The sequence below is a fragment of the Pan troglodytes genome, chromosome 12 (assembly GCF_028858775.2).
Source record: "Pan troglodytes isolate AG18354 chromosome 12, NHGRI_mPanTro3-v2.0_pri, whole genome shotgun sequence".
In the NCBI taxonomy this organism is placed as follows: domain Eukaryota; kingdom Metazoa; phylum Chordata; class Mammalia; order Primates; family Hominidae; genus Pan; species Pan troglodytes.
The window spans coordinates 90,036,425-90,059,243 of NC_072410.2; the positions used below are offsets into that span (position 1 = coordinate 90,036,425).

Genomic DNA, 22,819 nt, shown 5'->3' on the forward strand with positions numbered 1-22,819 from the left:
TCATTTTAGCCAGTATAAACAGCTCTATAGCCCTCATATCCCACCCAAACCAATACCATCCCACTGAGTTCATATAATGGCCTTTAAATCCCTTACCCACATCTTGATTTCATTTAGGTAATAGTAGAACTTATGTTTCATTCTCTGTCCCAACCCTATTTCTCACCTCCATCAGGAACCACACTTAAGGAATGCAGCAAGCAGAGAATGACTGGGAAACTAACACTGGCCTGTGAAGAGAGTTGAAGGCCTCTCACGTAGAGGAGCGGCAATTCCAACATAAATGTAGAAGAATCTCCACAAAGAGAAATGTATCAACTATTCGTTTCCCAACACTAACCTCGACTTCCTTGGGCTAGTCTCATCAAAGTCCTGGCCTAAAGTGCAAGGCACTGGCCCTTTGAATCCTGGAGGTCCTCAAAGAAGGAAGGAATAGGACTGCCTTAACCCATTACAAAAACTACCAGGAGGGCTCCAGGCCAAGAATGAAGCAATTTCCCACCTCCCCTGCTTGGCTAGCTCCCTGCTCCACTTGGAGCTCTCTAAGTACTTGTTCTGTTTCCTGGTCTGATAACCCTGACCCTTGGCTTCCCCAAACCTCAGTTATCAGAGAGAGATAGGCAGTTTAGCATTGTCTTTTTCAGTCCTTCAAAAAAAAACCAAAAAACAAAACAAAAAACAGTTCTTAGACTGTGGAAAGGGCTTTAGGTTAAATATGCCAGATATCAAGCCTTAGCTTTACTGCTCGCTAGCTATAAGAAATCAACCTTATTAATTCACTTTGCTGAGCCTCAGGTACCTCAACAGTTAAATGGAGAGAATACCTATTTTCCAAAGCTATGATTTGTATAACATATATCCATTCTCTCCTCTTCTCTTTACTTTCAGGTAATGCACAGCCAGCAAGTGTCCCAGAACTTCAATTTCACTGGCAACTTGCCCCACTGCACATCAACACCATCTTCTCCTGTCCCCAAAGAAAGCATCAAATAAAAATACACACAAAGGACAACCTCAATATGCAAGAATACATACTGTATGATTCTATCTATATGGTATTCAAGAAAAAGCAAAACTAAACTGTGGAGATGGAAATCAGAAAGTAGTTGCCTCATGGGGGAAAGAGGCGGTGTTTCAACTGACTGGAAATGCATGTAAGAGAACTTTCTGTAGTAATGAAAATGTTCCATAACTGTTTGGGGTGGTGATTACATAAAATACACGTAGTTAAAATTATCTGCAAATTATTTTTTTATTTTGTTATTTTATTTCATATTTTTTTGAGATGGGGTTTTGCTCTGTTGCCCAGGCTGGAGTGTGGTGGCATGATCATAGCTCACTGAAACCTCAAACTCCTGGGCTTAAGCAATCCTCCTGCTGTAGCCTCACAAGTAGCTGAGGCTGTAGGCACGTGCCACCATGCCTGGGTTATTATGTGGACATTATGTCTGAATTTTTAAAAACCTTTGTTAGGTATAGTTCACAAGCACATTAATATGATGGGAAAATGTGCTTTTGACATAAATCTTCCCCCACAGACTTCAAGGCGTGACAAAGAAAAAAATAAGACATGCCTACCTGTGATTTCTGTCTTTGGTTCCTACTAGCCAAATGACTGCTCAAGTTATATAAGCTCTCTGGGTTTCATATTAATCAACTATAAAATGAGGAGTATTTACTATCCACCTCACATACTGTATGCCCAATAAAAATAACCAGTGTTAAGTGGCAGAAACATAGTAAGCACTCAATATATATTAATCCCCTTTCCTTCCTCTTCCACATATAAACAGCAAATGAATGTCAATAATGCAATACTTAAATTATTTTCCCAAAATGTTGCCCAAGGTATCCAGAAAAAGAAAAAAGGAAGAAAAGGAAAAATATCCCAACAAATCAACATCAGAATTTACCTTGGGGAAAGAAGTATGGCTATATATGAGGATTTGTCTGCAAGGATATTCATGACATTATTTATAATAGTCAAAAACTGGAAAACTGAACAGGAACTAATTATGTAGGAACATGAAAATCAGTTTTATGATAGATGAATAAAAATATGTATAATCTAGAAATAAATACAAATAAGTGCTATTATAGAAAAGCATTCCTGGGTTTTACCAAACTATACATTAGTCAAAATTAGGACAAAGGTGTTTTTCAACATAGTACTGGAAGTCCTAGACAGAGCAATTAGGCAAGAAAAAAGAAATAAGAGATATTCTAATAGGTAAGGACTGAGCAAAACTGTCTCTATTTGCTGACAATATGATCTTAGCGAAAACCGTAAAGAGTCCATGTAAAAACTATTAGAACTGATGAAATAAATTCAGATACAAAATCAACATACAAACATCAGTAGCATATCTATAATACTAATAACAAACTATACAGAAAGGAATGATGGTCACTAGCATCAGGGTGGGGTGGAGGTGGGGTGGGGAGGAAATGGGGAATTGTTGGGGAAAGGATACAAAGTCTCAGACAGAGGATTAAGTTTGAGATCTTCTGCAAAGCATAGTGACTACAGTCAATGATAATGTATATTTCAAAATACCTGAGTAAAATGTCAAATATGTCACCATAAAAAGATAGGTAAACAAGGTGATGGGTATGTTAATTAGCCTGATCTAATCATTCCACATTGTATACACATATGAAAACATCACATGGTACTCCATAAGTGTATACAATTAGAGTTTGCCAATTAAAATATTATTAATAAAATTATAAAATGGATAAAAAAGAAAGAAAATGATAAAGGTAGTATATCCACTCATTCTTCAATTACAAATAGTGACAAAAAAACAGAAAAATTTGAGGCTAATTTACCCTATGTCTGTATTAAAATAAGCATGAATTTATACACACACACACACACACACACACACGAAAAAAATTTAATGGCAATAATCCATATCCATAAAATAGAAAAAAACAGGTACAGGATTAGAACATGTTACATTGGAATCAGAACACAATTTTGCTATATTGAAAATTCCCCATGATTACAGGAGTAAAAAGCTAAGACTATGACCACTAAAATATGTTTGAAAAAATCTACTTAAGATAAAAGTTAAATCACGTTATCTGAATTCATACTAGAAAAATATAGCTATTTTTTTTTAGATTTTTTTTTTCTTTTCTGAAAAATGCTCAAATGCATCTCTATGCATTTTGGGTCCTTTTATTCTTTCTTAGGGAAGGCTCCTGAAAGACTTCTCTCTTTTTTTTTTTTTTGGAGACAGGGTCTTGCTCTGTCACCCAGGCTGGAGTACAGTGGTGTGATCATGGCTCCCTGCAGCTTCAACCTCTCCAGCCTCAAGGGATCCTTCCACCTCAGCCTCCCGAGTAGCCACAGGTACATATTACCAAGCCCAGCTGAATTTTTTTTGTATTTTTTTTGTAGAGAAAGTGTTTTGCAATGTTATGCAGGCTGGTCTCAAACCCCTGGGCTCAAGTAATTTTCCCGCCTTGGCCTCCCAAAATGCTGGGATTACAGGTAGAAGCCACTGCGCCCAGCCGGCTGAAAGATTTCTAAGCAAATGTTCTTAAAATTCCAATGATTTTGATTTGGCATCCAACAGGGCAAATCACAACTGAAAGTTTTATCAGAATCAACTATCTACATACTCAGGTTATTTTTACCAAAATTATATCCTTTGGTATTTATACTACTACTGTTACTACCAATAGATAATTCTAAATATCACCTCTCTCCCTACACATTTACAGATACTCAAATACAGAAGTATCATCTAAACATTAGCAAGAATGTTTTTTCATCCTGAGAGAGAATGAGACTCCTAATCTGGGGGTGGTAGGGGTGGTAAGAAAAGAGAAATTTAAGTAAAATTCTTCAATACCTTTTCAGCTATTGTAACCGCTTCTGCTTCACTTTTTCTTGCCTTTCTTTTAGAATACATGAGTTAGCAAGATTTGCCATACCTAATTCATCTAAGTTAACTAAAATCAGCATTATCTTGATGACTTTATAACCCTATGATGTACAAGTAACAGCTTTTCCAAACAATCTTTGAATAGTTATTTTGTCTGATATTTTTAATTTCCCTAAAACAAGCGGGTGGAGAGATCCACCCATCCATCCAGAGTTAGACATAGCTTATGACAGTATAATCCTATCCCCCACAGCTGTGGTGAGAATTAAATGAGCTAATACATGTGAAGTGCTTAGGATAGTTTCAGACACATGGCAAGCCCTCAGTAAATATTAATTATTGTTATTTTTCCACACACCACTTTGACCTGCTCTATGTGCCTTGGGAAGCGAAGGAGAATAAAAGCAAAGAGAAAAACCACTTCCTTTCATGTGTACATGTAATAAGTCTGTCTCTTACTGGAGGAGAGAGGCCTAGACCTATTTGGGTACCTTATATAAAACAACTCCTACTGGTGCCAAGCATGAAAGGATGACCAGGATTTTCTCAAGATCCAAAAAGCCAACCTGGTGAGCCAGTTGTTACTAATCCTTAGCAGATATGAAGGAGATTACTGGGGTTAAAGTATAGATTTAGAGGGGAAATCCCACTTACAACAGAAAGACAAGCAGATTAGTTAGAAAATGGAGGCACAGGACAGAAGATTAACAGGATCAGACTGACCAAGGAAGCCAATTCTAAGACAATTAAGAAAGAGATGACACAGCCAAGTTATCAGCAGCAATACCAAGAGGATAGAAAAGCAGACTGACAGCTTGAAGAAGTCCCCTGTCTAGCTTATCAGGAAGGAGGGGAGCTTCACACTCCTTTCTGACTTGGTGTGTAAACTTACTCAGCCTGGCCCTAGAGGACTTCTAAGGTCCCTTTTTGCTCTGACAGTGTGTGATTCTAAAGAATGCTGGAATTGAGCCAGCAGCAATGTCTAAATGAGGAGTGTTGGATTTGAATGTTTCATGTACATTTTTTTTAATATGAAAGAAAACAACAGAATTTCTTTAAACTGTAAGATGGAATATACTACAAATATAAATAATTTACATTCTCCTTGAGATTTTAGGAACAGGTTTCAGAAATCTTTCCTAGTAAAGAAAGATCTTAAAAATCACAATTGCAGTAAACAAGAGATATGCACTATTTTCAGCAGTCACAATATACTGAGATCTGTTCAGAGTCTCATCAGTGCCCTTTGCCAAGGTGCTAAGTGTAGAAAAGGAAGAACTATCTCAATGGAAAATTTCAGCAGTGTTAACAGGACAACTATTGACTGTCAGGGGACTGTGCAGATTCACTAGAGCCCCTACCCTTTCTAGGGATGTAAAACTCTGCTATCTCTCCATTCACTTGGCTATCATTCCATTCAGTTTTGTTTATTTATTTATTTATTTATTTAGAGACAGAGTTTTGCTCTGTCACCCAGGCTGGAGTGCAGTGGCATGATCTCAGAGTATCACTTTACACTGAAGACATCATATTGTCTTCAACTACAATTAAACCAAAATGGTCTTTTTTATTTAATATTTTGGATGACACAACAGCTTTGAATCTCCCATACTTTCTGGAGGGATAACTTTATTCCACCAAACAGAGCACCATCTCATGAAACATTGCAAAGAAAATGTTAGCCATCCTCTATATATTGTTCATACCATCTGAAGGTATGCAGTAAATGCTTGTTAAATGAATGAACAAGTGAGTATAGGATTTATTCCAGCTATCACAAGTCAGAAAACACACAGAGATACCCAAGGTACTAAGTAACACCGTGTTTTATTTAGTTTCTGCAAAGTGACTATATATGTAACCCACATATCAGATTTTCATAACTGAGTCACAGTAATATTCAGTTTATGACTGTACGAACAAATTTGACATTAGAATAGCAGAATTCTATATATCATGAAGAATATTTGACTAGAAAAAAATACCCTTTTCATATGTTACATGTGTTTAACAAAATTTTCCTGTGCATATTCAAGGAAATAATTTATACCATATGATCAAGGATTAGTATCAAACACAAACTGAAATAACGGAATATGAATATCCTACCTGAACATCTTTGTATTTGTCACGTAAATCCAAGAGCCGGTGATAAGCTTTAATGGCTTCTGAAAATTCCCCAACGTCAGTGCTGGTGAGGATGTAGTTTTCCCAAATCTGCCAGTGTTCATAGTTACACTTGAGAGCTTCTTGTAAAGTTCTAAAAGCTTTTACTCTATTGAAGGTCAAATTTTAAAGAGAGCAATAATGAACTCTTTATTAGAATAAAGCATAGCTAAATGTATAAAATACTAATGTGGACTGTCAGTCCTTATTCGTTCATATAAACAAACAGAATTAGAGACCCAGACAACACAAAACCAACTCAAACTTCCCTACAAAATTCAGTGACAGACCCCATGGCATATGTAGCATACATACAGAGATATTCCTTTCCTAATCTATTTACTGGTAACAAGGACATTATTTTAAAACTAGGTATCAATCCCAGTATCACCTCAGGAGAAGGCACACTCAAGTTCCAAATCTGGAGTCAGAGTGGCCAAGCAAGCACAATTGCAAACCTGTAAGACAAAAGGTGCAGACAGTAGTGGAGGGACCAGAGGCAAGGAGGTCAAAACAAAACAACACACTCCTCATGAATCTGCAACCAAAATGCTGCAAACCAAAATTCTACACCCTGTGAGAAAAAAACCTTCAGTCAACAAAACTAATCAACAGGACATAAATTTACTAACGATAGAATTTTAAGGTGGCCAGGCATGGTGGCTCACATCTATAATCCCAGCACTTTTTGAGTGGCTGAGGTGGGTGGATCACCTGAGGTCAGGAGTTCGAGACCAGCCTGGCCAACAGAGGGTAACCCCATCTCTAATAAAAAATACAAAAACAAACAAACAAAAAAAGCAGCTGGGCATGGTGGCATGTGCCTGTAATCCCAGCTACTCAGGAGGCTGAGGCACAAGAACCACTTGAACCTGGGAAGCCGTGGGTGCAGTGAGCCAAGATCACACCCCTGCACTCCAGCCTGGGCAACAGAGCAAGACTCCATGTTAAAAAAAAAAAAATTGATTTTAAGGGGGAGAGGGAGGAGTGAAAAAAAGTTTTTCTTAATTGTTTAACAATTTGTCAAGGCTTTAAATAAACTTGTTTAGAATACTGAAAGAGACAAAGAAATAATTTACATTGAAAAGGAACAGAAAATTGTGAAACAAAAACAGGGAGAAATGAAATAAGAACAAGGAGATGTGAATAAAAACTAACTGGAAATTTCAGTATTGAAAGAGACAATAAAACAACAACAGGCCAGGCACAGTGGCTCACAACTCTAATCCCAGCACTTTGGGAGGCTGAGGAGGGTGGATCACAAGGTCAGAAGATCAAGGCCATCCTGACCAACATGATGAAACCCTGTCTCTACTAAAAATACAAAAATTAGCTGGACATAGTGGCAAATGCCTGTAGTCCCACCTACTTGGGAGGCTGAGGCAGGAGAGTCGCTTGAACCCGGGAGGCGGAGGTTGCAGTGAGCTGAGATCGCGCCACTGCACTCCAGCCTGGGCAACAGAGCGAGACTCTGTCTCAAAAAACAAAAAACAAAAACAAAACCCTCAATAGCTAACAAAAACTAGAATGCACATAGTCAAGGAGAAACTGATGCATTGGAAGATAATAGTAAGGAGTTCACACAGAATTCGAATTATAAAATAAAAGCTGGAAAGAGACAGAGGAAAGAATGAGAGGTAAGACTCAAACATACATCTGATAGAGATTCTACAGTAAACAAATGCAGAGCATGGCAGGATTCTTTATATCAAAAGATAAAAGCAGAGAATTTTCCAGAAATGAACAAATTTCAAAAAAATTTTTGATCATAAATTCTATGATCAAAAGTATATTTCACATACTGAGCATTATAAGTAAAGATAAATGAACGTCTAGAAATATTGTGTGAAATTTAGGAAAGATATTCCTAAAATCTACAAAGAAGTGAAGACAGATATTTATTTCATCAGCAGTAACATGACAGAAGACAACAGAATACTACTTTTAAAGTGCTGAGTGAAAATAACTGTCAGCCAAAATTTTATCATCAGCTAAACTTACCACTCAAGAGTAAATCCAAAATGAAACATTTTTAGATATACAAAGGTTAAGAGCATTTACCATCTATTGACTCTAAGAGAACTATCCAAGGGATTCCTTCTGGCAAAAATACAAGGGAACTCAAAAAGAAAGGAAACATGTCTTCAATTTCAGTCATAAATTGTTTCCATGGAATATTTTCTTCTTTCTTTCCTTTCTCTACTCTACCACATCACCACCTCCATCTAATAACAACTGCCTCCAACAGTTTTGGACCAAGACTCCCAAGCTCTCCCATCCACAGGGGTTGGGGGTGAACTCAACAAGTAAAAATCCACACCATGAGGATTATCCTTTTTCCTATATGTCCTCCCTTATGATCCCCCTAATCATAATTTCCTAGCCTCAAAATGGTTCCATGAATCCTTTTTTCCTTTTTGGTAAATACAGCTTCTTTGTAAGGTGCTTCACTTCAGGATTCACTTATCAAAACCCCTCTATAGTAGAGATATTGCACCATTAAAATTACATCCGAAGATAGACATTTTTACATGGGACTGATAGGAACATGATATCGAGGGGAATCAGATGAAACAGCAAAGAGAGCACTTTAGTGAAGAATCTTGTGACCACAAAAGGATAAAAGAAAGTTTAATGGGCCGTTTTAAGGCATGAATAGGATCTTCTGAGAGAAGCATTAATAATTGCCTCAGAAGTAACAATCCCGTTAGCTTTGTCTGGAACCTTAGCAAAGAAAGAAAAAAGTAAACAGGAAAGAATAAAGAAATGATTTATCTCAGACCTTACAACTCCACCTTTGCACGAAAACCTATTTGTGGAGCTGCAAGAGGTAAGAAAGTCGAGAAACAATATGCAAGAACCCCTAAGAGAGAAAGCAGAATTCCTAACATGATTGGGCGGGAAGACAAGGTATCAAGAGCCTCACTACGTACAAACTTATCCAGGTTGCCAGAAAAACTCACTGAGATCATTCTACAACTATGACAGGGACTTCCGAGCCTGTTGCTTTAAACCAAAAAGGGCTCCAGAGAGTTTTAGCACCACTATCAGTTGCAATCAAGAACATAATATTATCTTCTGAAGGGAATGGTAGAACAGATAGACTTTATTTATGTCATCCAAGAGCAGAGGCAGCATTTCATGATCTCTACGTAATATGGATTTAATGATGTCTTCAGAAATTATCTTGTGATTCCACCAAGAAAAATTAAATTAAGTTTGGAAGTAAGGCCAAATAAAAATGAAAATATATCCATTCTTTAATTAATTTATTAGAGTTCTGGCAACAGCAGTCCTTGTCTCCTCCCTTTCCTTCGCTTTTCATAGCCAGTCAATAAGCCCAGTTAGTTGGTTTTCTCCTTTATAAAGAGTTTGGCATCTGCCCCTTCTTTTTCCACTCTAGTTATCTCATGCCTGAATTGTTACAACAGCTGTGTCCTAACTGGTTTCCCAGCCTCCAGTTTCCTCTACTCTGCCTCATATACTGCCACCAGATAAATCTTCCCCAAAAGCTTCTTTCTTCATGAGATTACCACACTGAAATCTCTGGCTTCCTATTCTCAACAGGACAGTCTCAATCATTGGTCAAATAATCAGAAGATGCAGCAATTTTACGTCAACCTACCTTTCTAACCTTATCTCTCACCGTATATTTCACATTATAGCTGGACTATTTTGCTTCCTATCTCCTAAAATACTACATTCATTCCTGTCATTCTGCATTTGGTCACATCATTTCTCTTGCCTAAGCGGCTCCTCTCTGTCCCTTCTATCCATCCTTCAAATTTCTGCTTGAGTCCAACATTCTCTCAGAAGCATTTCTGATCCAGGATGACATGGTTTCTCTCTTCTTTGATCCTCACAAGACTAAATGAGTGGCTGGCACATAATAAGTGTGCTACAAGGATCATGTATGATTATTTTAGCCCTCTTTGTATTCTCACTTGGTATTTGCCACAGATAGCTTATATACTAATCAATTTTTAAAATAAGATGGCGTAGTATTTTATTTTTTAAACCTACATTCCCTGAAGACATTGGTTCATATTTATTTATATTTCTCAATGTCTAGTACAAAGCAAGCAATGAATAAAAATAACTGTCAACTGAGTTGACCAACTAAACATATGTTTGCTTTTATCATGTAATAAAATGTAGAATGTAAAACTTCAGTACTAAATAAAGATTTCAAGTAACATTTCTTATTTTATTACATATGAAATGTTTTTAAGAAATAAACTGTATATTTAGAATTCAAGTTAATTTAGTTTGAATTAAGTTATTCTACTTAAGTTATTCTATTTCATATACATGGGCGAGAAAGGTAAAACAAGGAGAAACATTGAAACAATGTTCAGTTGTAGAAAATCTCATTCATTTATTTGGGAAGCAAATTTCTTCATGTTTGTCTGATGTACTTACTTTTGTTTTAATTGGATATAGGAAGTTGATAAATTGTTCCAAGCTTCAGCATTCTGAAATGATAGAGAACACAGTTAATTAACTCTTCTCATTTAGGTAAAATTATTGCTTAAACCAAAAGTACAGCACACTCTCCTAGTCCAATATATGCTCTTTAAAACCACAATTTTCAATAAGAGTGTGTTTAAAGGTATATGGCAAAATTAAATCAAACTGAACTTTTATAATTTAGAGAAAGGTTAAAACAATCAACTATGCAATGTAACTATCATTGTACCAATTAGCAATTCAGTTAAGATTTTATTTCCAAATTTAGACTTACAAAAAAGCTAATTTACAACATACTCTATATAGTACATAGATTTATTACGAAAAAGGCAATGCAGTATACTGTTTTTTCCTGTCTTAAAAATTTTTGCCATTATACTGTCATCCTTCTTCACCGGATAGGGGGGTTAAGAAAAAATCTGTTCTCCAGTGTTACTACTAAGTATTTCATCCATCAAAGATATTTCTCTACCTATTCCTCTACCCAATGACAAAAATAAAGCAAAAATGAATGTTTTTTTACATCAGCTTAATCAGGTTGAATTTATACAAACAAGAATGATATAAATTATCTATTTCTCTTTGTTCCACTTTTCATCTAATATAGTATATATCATTCTCAAGTCCCATACATATGATTCAAAAATTAAGTGGCAGTGGACCTCCACTTCCAGACTTGGCAAAATTAGTAACTTTTTGAAGTCTGGCAAAGAATAACTACCAGAAAGCTGTGAGCTGAATGGAGATTTTGGAGGTCACACTGTGCTAGAAGTTATTCAAATTCTAAACTAGCAAAACTGGAGAGTTCTTATTGATTGCCCATGGCATTAAATTCAATCCCAGAGAGGTTATACCTTAAGAAAAGGTTATTAGAGGGCTGGGTGCAGTGGTTCACATCTGTAATCCCAGCACTTTGGGAGGCCAAGATGGGAGGATCACTTGAGGCCAGGAGTTCGAGACTAGCCTGGTCAAGAGAGCAAGGCTCCATCTCCATTGATTTTTTTTTTTTTTAAAGGGTTATGAGAAAATAAGGACAACTCCAGACCCACTTTAACAAGCTTAAAAACAAGCTGATTTAGGAGTAATTTAACTGAATGCCAGAATAAAACTCAATCTTCCTTAAGAGAACAGAATAAAACCAACAAGCACAACAACACAGCATCCACGATGTGAATACAATTTTTTAAAAAAATGGTGGACATGGGAAGAAGCAGGAAAATTTCCTTCATAACCAAAGGGAAAAAAAATCAGTTAATAAGAAACAGTACCAGAAATGAAAGAGACGTTGAAATAAGCACAGGATTTCAAAGCAGTTATTATAAACATGTTCAAAGATGTAAAGGAAAACATGAACATAATGAGAGAATGTTGGGGGAATGTTAGTAGAGACATTAAAGCTGTTAAAATATCCAAATGAAAGCAGCCTGACTGCTGGAACTGCTTGTTGTAACCTGAAACCAGTTTTATCTGCAGCTTCTGAGATAATTTGCTGAAACTCTGGGACTAATTTTGCACTCTGCCATCCCTCATCAATGGAAGCTTGCCAGCTCCCCAAACCCGTACTGTAAGTGCCAATGAATTTCTCAAAGAGCAGTATGTAACATTTCTCCTTTTAATAAAACTTCTAACCTTCTCCTTGTTCTTCAGACATTCAAAGACTACCTGGCATGCATATACGCCCCAAATTGCAATTCTTTCTTCTCAAATAAAACATTAAATTTAGATCTTTTATATAGAACATTTTAAGGAGTCCACAAAAAAAAAAAAAAAACACCTACTAGAAGTAATAAATGAGCTCAGCAAGGTTGCAAGATATAATTAATATATAAAAATCAACTGTATTTTTATATACTAACAATAGACAATCCAAAAATAAAATTTACACCAGGCACAGTGGCTCACATCTGTAATCCCATCACTTTGGGAGGCTGAGGCAGGCAGATCACCTGAGGTCAGGAGTTTGAGACTAGTCTGGCCAACATGGAGAAACCTCATCTCTACTAAAAATACAAAAATTTGTCAGGCGTGGTGCTGCACACCTGTAATCCCAGCTAATCGGGAGGCTGAGGCAGAAGAATTGCTTGAACCTGGGAGGCGGAGGTTGCCGTAGGCCGAGATTGCACCACTGCACCTCAGCCTGAGCAACAGAGCAAGATTCTGTCTCAAAAAAATAAAAAATAAAATTAAGAAAATAATTCCATTTATAATAGTATGAAAAAGGATAAAACACTTTGGAATAACTTAACAAAAGAGGTGTAAAACTTACACTCTGAAAACTATAAAATATTAAAAGAAATGAAAGAAACCTAGAAAAATGTAAAGACATTCCATGTTCATGGATCAAAAGACTTAATATTATTAAGATGGCAGTACTCCCCTTATTCACCTGCAGATTCAATATAAGGTCTTTTGGGAAAATTTACAAAGCTAAAAATCCCATAGGAAAATTCAAGGAATGCTGAATAGCCAAAACTATCTTGTAAAGGAAGAACAAAGTTGGAGTACTCACAGCATTTTCAAAACTTACTACAAAGTTTCCATAAACAAGACAGTGGAATATGCACAGACATATAGTCAATGAAATGTGACATATAGTCAACGAAACGTGATTGATGGACCATAAATACATCCTTACATTACAGTCAATTAATTTTTGACCACTTACATTTACAGTAAACTGATTTTTGACCAGTGACAAGTCTATTAATAGGAAAAGAATAGTCTTTTCAACAAAGTTTTGAGACAACTGGATATCTACATGTAAAAGAATGAAGTTGGACCCCTTCTTTATATCATAAATAAAATTAACTTAAAATGGTCCCTAGACCTTAATGAAAGAGTTAAAACTATAAAACTCTTAGCAGAAAAGATAGGAGTACATCTTTGTGACTTTGGATTTGGCAATGGATTCTTAGATATTGTACCAAAAGTATGAGCGACAAAAGAAAAAACAGGTAAGTTGGACCTCATCAAGATTAGGCTTTTGTGCTTCAAAGTGCACAATCAATAGAGAGAGAAAAAAAAAAACTTAACAGAATGGGAGAAAATATTTGCAAATCATTTGTCTGACAAGGGACTTGTAGCTAGAATATAGAAAGACCTCTTACAACTCAGTGACAAAAGGATACATGACCCAATTTTAAAAATGGGTAGGATGTGAATAGACATTTCCAAAGAGGATATACAAATGGCCAAGAAGCATGTGAAAAGATGCTCAACATCATTAGCCACCCAAAACATGCAAATTGAACCACAATGAGATGCCACCCACTAGAATAGCTATAATAAAAAAGACAGCTAGTAACAAGTGTTGTCAAGGATGTTGAGAAACTGGAACCCTCATACATTGCTAGTGGGACTAATGGTACTTTGTTTTTATTTGTTTGTTTGTTTCTTTGAGACAGAATCTTGCTCTGTCACCCAGGCTGGAGTAAGGTGGCGCAATCTCTGCTCACTGCGACCTCCACCTCCCAGGTCCAAGTGATTCTCCCGCCTCAGCCTCCTGAGTAGCTGGGACCACGGCATGCGTCATCATGCCCAGCTAATTTTTATATTTTTAGAAGACATGGGGTTTTACCATGTTGGCCAGGCTGGTCTTGAACTCCTGGCCTCAAGTGATCCACCCGACTTGGCCTCCCAAAGTGTTGGGATTACAGGCATGAGCCACCACACCCGGCCTAAAATGGTACTTTGGAAAACAGTCTGGCAGATCCTCAAAATTCTGAATATAGAGCTACCATACGATCCAGCAACTCTACTACTGGGTATATAACCAAGAGAAATGGAAACATATGTTGGTCTCAAGCTTATAAACAAATGTTTATAGTAGTGATATTTATAATAGCCAAAAAGTGGAAACAATCCAAATGTCTACCAACTCATGAATGGATAAATAACATGTGATATACCCACACAATGGAATATTATTTGGTCATAAAAAGGAACAAAGTACTGAAGCATGCTATAACCATGCATGAATCTTGAAAACATTAAGAAAGAAGCCAGTCACAAGAGCCCACAAAAAGTATGAATCCATTTATATGAAATGTTCATAATAGGTGATCTACAGAGACAAAATGCACATTAGTGTTTGCCTAGGGCTGAAGGGGAGGGTGTTTGGAGAGAAATAGGGAGTGACAACTAATGGGTACAGGGGTTTCTCTTTAGGGTAATAAAGATGATCTAAAGCTAATTGTAGTGGACGGCTGCACAATTCTAACTATACTAAAAATCATTGAATTGTATATATTAAATAGGTGAATTATATGGTATGTGAATTATTATCTCATAAAACCATCAAATATAAAAAGACTCCACCCTAAAATAACTTTCTAGTAATGCAATTAACATAGGCAGGACATACTAGTGAATGACAAAATATACATGATACTTTGCTATACATTCAGTGAAGTATATTTTTAACAAGAAAATTGTTTTATCAAAATTATTTCCTAAATGAAACCATGAAATATTAACTTATTTCCAGATTTATAAATCCGATACCTTGAGGTAGGACCTTCCCTCAAATGTACACTTTCCTCCAACACAAAAGGAATTGCTGTTCTGAAACATACAGTACAATTTCAACAACTTAGAGAGTAAAGAGCCATGTAAGGACAGAAGATCAAACAAACTTACATCGGGTTCTAGAGTCACACAGCGCTGAAATGCCTTTGCTGAACCTTGATAGTCTTCCAAGGCCAAATAGGCACAACCGAGAGAAAACCACACCCCGAGCTGCAAAGACCAAAAGTCAAAGTCATTCAAACACACAGAAACATTTACAGAATGTAATCTGAAAATTATTAAGATGCTATCAACAAACACACTCCTAGAAAGAATGCAGAGCTATATAATAAATATTTGCATTACATTTAGTTTAAATGTAGAATATTTAGCAATGGAGGTAAATTTTTCCATATAATTTTCAATGCTAACACTGAAAACATGTGCAATATTATTGCATATGTTTCACGGAAAAAGTCCATACTTAGTGTTAACCAAACTCCTTACTGGGCATGTTGGCTGTGGGTTCAATCAGCTGCAGAGTGAAAATACTGGAGAAAAAAAAACTGGATGGTTGCATCTCTACTGAACATGTACAAACATTTTTTTCTTGTCATTATTCCCTAAACAATACAAATTACATAGCATTTGCACTGTGTTAGGTACCACAAGTAATCAAGAGATGATTGAAAGTATATAGGAGGATGTACATAAGTCATAAGCAAATACTACAGCATTTTATACAATGGACTTGAGCATCATGGATTTTGGTATTGGGGTTGGGGGGGTGATGCCTGGAAGCAATCCCCCATGCATTCTGAGGGACCACCATATACAAAGTATCAGCAGATTCACATCTGATGAATGTATTACAAACTCAAAAAAAGAAATTTCTGTTTTCATCTTCAAACTAGACCACAAGAACTTCTGCAGCTTAACCAAGAGCCAAACTGCCCTCTCATATAACTGCTTTAGGCATGCCTGAAAATAATTTAGAAAAAGGAGGTTCCGAATCTGGATTATCAAATAGTTACTCAAAATGTAAAGTATGACCCAAGCCAATTAGATGTGTAAACACTGAGATTTAGAAAACAGATAAAATACGAAGTAGCTATTCAGATTACAAAAAAAAAAATCTGTACATCATAAGATTTCCTTAAAATTCAATAGCCTCTGTCAAAACGGAGATAAAACTAACAAAAATTCGGCTGGGTGTGGTGGCTCACACCTGTAATCCCAGCACTTTGGGAGGCCGAGGTGGGCGGATCACTTGAGGTCAGGAGTTCAAAACCAGCCTGACCAACATGGTGAAGCCCCCGTCTCAACTTAAAATACAAACATTAGCCGGACATGATGGTGTGCACCTGTAATCCCAGCTACTCGGGAAGCTGAGGCAGGAGAATCGCTTGAACCTAGGAGGTGGAGGCTGCAGTGACCTGAGATTGCGCCACTGCACTCCAGCCTGGGCAACACAGTGAGACTCCATCTCAAACAAAACAAAACAAAAACAAAAACACAAAAAACTAACAAAAATTCAATGGAATTAGTCAGAAATGCAGCTATTATGAGTTGTTTTCCTTCCAACAGTCAGCAAAGGCAACTTTATAAGCAGATCGAAGTCTCCTTTCTTACTGACTTCCAGAAAGGCACTGAGCCAGCTGTCAGATTTACTTGGACAGTTTAGGTTAGGAAAGAAAATGAGGTACTCTGTTATCTATCCACAGCCTTCCATAGAGGCAGAGTAGGAGGCTGCCTCTACATCACTCCTCCTTCAGCCATCCCCACAAAACTTGTTCCATGTGGCTGGCAGAGGCCTGAAAGTTCTTTAAGCAGATAAAGATTTTTAGCCAGTAATTAGAGATAAAGCTTAGAAAGCAAGCAGACTTGGGCCATTTAACGCTTTGCCATGAATTCACAGGAGGCTATAAATAACTGTTATCAGGAGCCTTTATGGAGAACAGATTTTGTTAGAGGGACAGGTAATGACTGAAAAGAGAATGGATAAATGTCTACTGGGAGGGGGCAGAAGCAGAGGTACTAGTTGAAACTAAAAGTTAGAAGTTCACTTCTCTGAATCATGGGACTTTCAACAACCTAAAAATGAGCTCACCACTTTGCTTTCATCTGTTTTTTAATAAAATTAAATGAAAAGAGCTTCAATGCACCAAACCACACTTGCTGAACATGATACATTCTGAGAGAACCTAAAGTCTGATGCTAACATGTAAAACAAGCTCTCTAAACTCCAACCAAGTAAAAAGTTTCAAAATCTGTGTATTATATTTCATCAATGTTAAAGTGTACTTTTTTCCCTGCCATTTAACATTTCTGAAATAGAGATGCATCTGAAAAACCAATAGCTTGTCAGTTTTATTGGCAACATTTTTTTTTTCTATACAAAGTGGTACTTAAAGGTACTTCTTACAACTGATGGCATCTTAGATACAAAGAATTATGATACCAAGTTTACCTGGAATAAGGGATTCTTATTTTGAGACTAAATCAAGAACAATGAGAACTAACCTCAAGGTCCTCAAAATGCATGTGCTCTGCTTGTTTTCTGCATCAGCAAAGAACAGATACTATTTCCCATGTGTTGTTATAAGAACCACATGTGTGGCCGGGCAAAGTGGCTCACACCTGTAATCCCAGCACTTTGGGAGGCCGAGGCAGGTGGATCACGAGGTCAGGAGATCAAGACCATCCTGGCTAACACGGTGAAACCCCATCTCTACTAAAAATACAAAAAAATTAGCCGGGCGTGGTGGTGGGCGCCTGTAGTCCCAGGTACTCGGGAGGCTGAGGCAGCAGAATGGCATGAACCCGGGAGGTGGAGCTTGCAGTGAGCTGAGATGGCGCCACTGCACTCCAACCCGGGTGACAGAGCGAGACTCCGTCTCAAAAACAAACAAACAAAAACACATGTAAATTCAAAATCTAAATAAAAACTTCATTTTTAAATCCATCTAAGAAGATTTACAAGGGTTGCAAATGTCCAAAATTAGCAATTACCTTCTAGCTCTAAAACAGACTGGTGATGAGGTTATCTTTTATTTTTAATTTTTAAAACTACTGAATGGTTTGTAACCAATGTATTCAAAACCAAAACAAATTTAATGAAAATCAGACAGATGACTTAATTTAACATTAAGTATTATGGTTCTCTTTTCTTTTTACTCTTGGTTATTTTTGCAGTGTTTTAATACTTTGCATTTGAAGGAAAAATCCTAGGATCGTTAACAGCTAGGTTTTATCTACTGACAACAAGAAGGGAAATGAGCTTTGCACACAGTGGTGTTCTTTGAAATCATCCAGTGGCTTTTCTTTTTTGAGGTCTTCAGAATTTGGGGGACTACAGAGAATATTTGGTGCCTCTTTTACTTTTTTCTTTTTAAACTATTACTTAAACTGCTATTACCAATAGTGACTGGCATCTCAGTTCAGAATAGTCATACTCTTAAGAACAGAACATCATAAAAGAAAAACAAAATCAAAAGAAGCTTCAAAAAAACCTCTCTTGATTCCTCAGAACATAGTTGTATATGTTTGGGTACAAAAATCTCTATCTTCTAGTCCAGTGCTATCACATAAAAGTATCATGCTAGTAGCCTCATTATATTTTCTACATTTCAAAAAGTCAAAGGAAGGTGGTCCACGCCTGTAATCCCTGCACTTTGGGAGGCTGAGGTGGGCAGATCACTTGAGGTCAGGAGTTCAAGACCAGCCTGGCCAAAATGGTAAAACCCTGTCTCTACTAAAGATACAAAAGAAATGAGCAGGCATGCGTCTGTAATCCCAGCTACTCGGGAGACTGAGGTGGGAGAATCACTTGAACCGGGAGGCGGAGGTTGCAGTGAGCCACAATCACACCACTGCACTCTGGCCTGGGCTAAAAAATGAGACTCTGTCTCAAAAAAAAAAAAAAAAAAGTAAAAGGAAGGGTGAAATTTATTTTAATAACATTTTATTTAACTCTACATATCCAATATGCGATTACTTCAATATATTATTACTATACAAAGTTATTGAGATATTTTATATCCACTTTTTCACACCAAGTCTTTGAAATTTGATGTGAATTCAACACAGCATGGATCAATTTCAACTAGTCACATTTCAAGTGTCCACTGTCACACATGGCTAGTGGCTACCATTATTAACACAGTTACACTATTTCTCTAAAACACTGACATAGGCCCTGGAATACCTTGCATCCTTCCCTTCTTTCTCCAATAAAAAACTAGCTCCTTTGGCTGAGACCCTCCCTTGAGCTTCTTTCATATATTATAGTTACTCCTGTTCCTCTCTTTACAATAATAACCAAAATAATTAGCTCTTAATGAGCATCTGCTATGTGTGCCAAGCACTGACACCATGAGCTTTCCACACATTACTCATGCGTTCCTCACACCCACCCTGCAAGGTGGTCAATCTCACTCTCCTAAGAGAGGCGACAAAGAGTCAGAGTCAGTCACAGACAGAGGAGAGGTTCGACACAGTCAGTGTGACTCCAAAGACCACGTCCTCTCTGCCTCTGACAACACCATTCTGCCTATACACAAGCCATGATTTATGGCAATACCATCCTTGTCACCAATAAAGAGAGAGGGGGAAACAGGGCAGTTAACATGTGGTGGGAAAACCCAAAAGATAATTCTTTAAGAACCAGGAGCATATCTCTTCCCCCACAAACGCTCTCTTGATTGGGCTAGTCAGGTGGACAAAAGAAGACATAGAAAAATGGGTGGCCACAGGATGGGGCAAGAATGGAGGGAGATAATCACCTGATAGAGAGGCCCTGGTTGAGATTTCTGCAGAGCTTATTTCCAGGGCAAATCGTGAAGGCAAGCTGGCTGTAGGCAGGCAATAACCTTTAAAAGCTGACTGTCTAGCGTTTCTGTCTCAGGGAGCCAATAGAGAAACACAACAGCAGGCCAACTGTTTATTTTGAATGTGATAATACCTGTACTTAACCAATGGCTTTAAATTATTTTAAAAATAATTCACAAAGAACTCAAAAGGTTGAGAGCATGGTTTCTCTGAATCTCCCTCACAAAGTCCCCTAGAGTGTGATAGAGGAGAAAGACTACTGGGATTCAAGTGGCTCTGAGTAACTGTTACGACCCTGGCTATGTCACTTAACCTATGAGTCTCAGTTCCCCAAGTATGAAATAAGCAGGGGTGGACTAGGCTAAAATTCCTGAGTTCTTCAGACGCCCCAGATTCTGAAAACCCAGAGGGGACTGGGTTCGAAGGTACACAATTGCCATCTAGTGGCAAAATAAGGACATTGACAATAGAATGGAATATAGAAGCACTTCAACTTATAGGGTTATATTCTGATAAATCTATCATAAATTGAAAATATTGTTAAGTCAAAAATGCATTAAATTCACTTGATCTGCTGAACCTAATAGCTTCACCTAGCATACCTTAAACATGCTCAGAACACTTACATTAGACTACAGATGGAGAAAATCATCTAGCACAAAGCCGATTTTATTTTTTAAAAAGTGTGGAGTATCTCATGGAATTTATTGACTACTATACTGAAAGTTATCAACAGAATAGATGTATGGGTACTCTAAGCATAGTTTCTACTGAAAGTGTATCATTTTTGCACCATCATAAAGTCAAAAAGTTACTAAGTGGAACTATCGTAAGTCAGGGATCGTCCGGTATTTAGAATTAGCAGATTTGAAGAACTGGAAGGGAATCAATTCAATTAGAGACCTTAGAAATCAGTTCAAAAGAGATCTAGAGGAAAATGATGCTTACAAAGGAAATAACTGGCTTAAAGCCACACAATGGTTCCTCAACCCAAGTGTGAAATATGTGTGCTGAAGACAGTGACTGTAATACTTATTAAACATTAATAATTAAAATAAAAATTAAAGTTTGCTACCCTGAGGGCTAGCAAAGACTAAGCACCACTAGACAACTGGCATAGATAACTTTTATAATTAAAAAGTTAATTTTTACAAGGGTATTTAACACACATCTGCAATGGGTACCACTTATGAACCTACTACTCAAACTCCCTTCCTCCTGAAAGTTTCCACATCATCAATAATCAGTATTCACACTTTTGGCTAATTTCCCTCATATGATCAACTGTTTTGAATTTTTCTGTCACATATAATAAAGGTTAATGTAGAATAATCTAATCCTAAAGCCATACCACACTCTTCACTCTTTCTGTACCCCTGGCTGATTTCTGTGACCCCAAACACAGATGAGTTGTTAAATGTGGTATCATTAAACAGGAAATGACCAAAGTGAAATCCAAGAGTGACGTCAATGGTGTCTGATAGTAGCTTTTCCTCAAGTGATGCTTGATGCTCATTTTTTTCCTAATGTGCACTGCCAACTCCTTCATAGCCAAGTTTCTCATTTACTAAATGCTAAGTTCTCCTTCCATGAGGAAATATAAATCTTAACTTACCAGCTTCCTGATCTCTCCAAAGGAATAATTTCTTCTATTTCAGTGTCTTCCCTTAAACTAAAGGATCAACTAAATTTTATACATACTTTTTCTTTTACTATAGGTTATTAATTACTGAATGCCCTTCTCTTAATTCTTGTCCTACATTTGGTTACCACTGGTCTTTATATTTGCCGAGTCTTTTCAAATAATTCACAATGCAAAGTAACACAGGCGTTTATATGTCATCTGCATGTGAGATTCTCCTGTTAGATATATCTCCCTAATTTTAGGCTACAGATAATGGGGCAACAATGGTTTTTCTACAGTGCAACAGGCAGAAAAGAAAAGAACGACTACGTAACATCTATTATTGTGAACTTACTATGGGCCAGGAAATATGTTAGACACCTAACATATATTGGCTCTAATTTTCTCAGCAGCAAATCCAGGTAGAGATTATAAACTCCATTATTTAAAAGCTCAGAAAGATGAAGAGATTTGCCTTTGTTATCTTCCTCGGGATTACCAGAATTCAGAATCAGGTCTGTGGTAGCAAAGCTTTCGGCCTCCCCACTATGCATCAGTCACAGCTACAGCCCAGATGTTATCACAGTACTCACATTTCTTGGCAGTTATGCAAGTTACACCTTAAGACTTTCATTCTGTACTGCTTACCAATATTAGAAGGGAAAAATAAAAAGGAAAGAATGTCTTTTTTCCATACATATTATTCACACATGTTCATCCTGTCCTCCCTATTGGAATGTGAGTTCCAACATCCTCAAATCTTCCCACCACAAATAACATAAGTTCAAAACAGAAACGATATAAATCCATTTCAAATAAAAATATTTTATCCTTTCAAAAGCTAAAATGAAAGAAAAAGTTAAATCAAGGAAGAGCAGCATGTACAAACCGCCAAGATGATTAAAATGTCAGAGTACTGTATCGTAGAAGTCTGGTCTTATGTATAACAATGGCCTTGGAAAGGTCGGCTCAGTTAAATCCCTGGTCTCAAAGAGAGTCACTCCCTAACATGTGCTGGATGGTTCCCAAACATCAATCTTACAATCTCACTTTGCTTCTGATGAAAGCCCCGATGGCTCTTCATTAAAGGATGAAAAGAGTTCAAACCTGACAGCCTGGTATTCAGGGCTTTTTATAACTTGACCTCAACCGAATCTGCCATTATGTCCTAGCATACTATGATATCCTCGAGGGCAAAACTGTGAAGAGGTTAAGAGCAAGAGCTCTGGAATCAGAAAGCTCAGGTTGAAATCCCAGCCCCATCCCTCATAAACTGTAAAATCTAGTACAAATTACTTAACCCTCTATTTCTTCATTTATGAAA

The 22,819-nt window shown here is 37.1% G+C and overlaps 1 protein-coding gene across 1 annotated transcript in view; it reads right to left on the minus strand.

Moving 5' to 3' along the window:
• The window catches only part of TTC27 (tetratricopeptide repeat domain 27), a 195,184-nt gene that overhangs the window by 27,895 nt on the left and 144,470 nt on the right, over positions 1-22,819 (minus strand). The window contains exons 14-16 of the mRNA XM_016948331.4: positions 15,174-15,272; positions 10,488-10,540; positions 6,009-6,174 (exon numbers count right to left, since the gene is read on the minus strand). Of these exons, the coding sequence (XP_016803820.1) occupies positions 6,009-6,174; positions 10,488-10,540; positions 15,174-15,272 (318 nt within the window). The remainder of the gene's footprint in view (positions 1-6,008; positions 6,175-10,487; positions 10,541-15,173; positions 15,273-22,819) is intronic.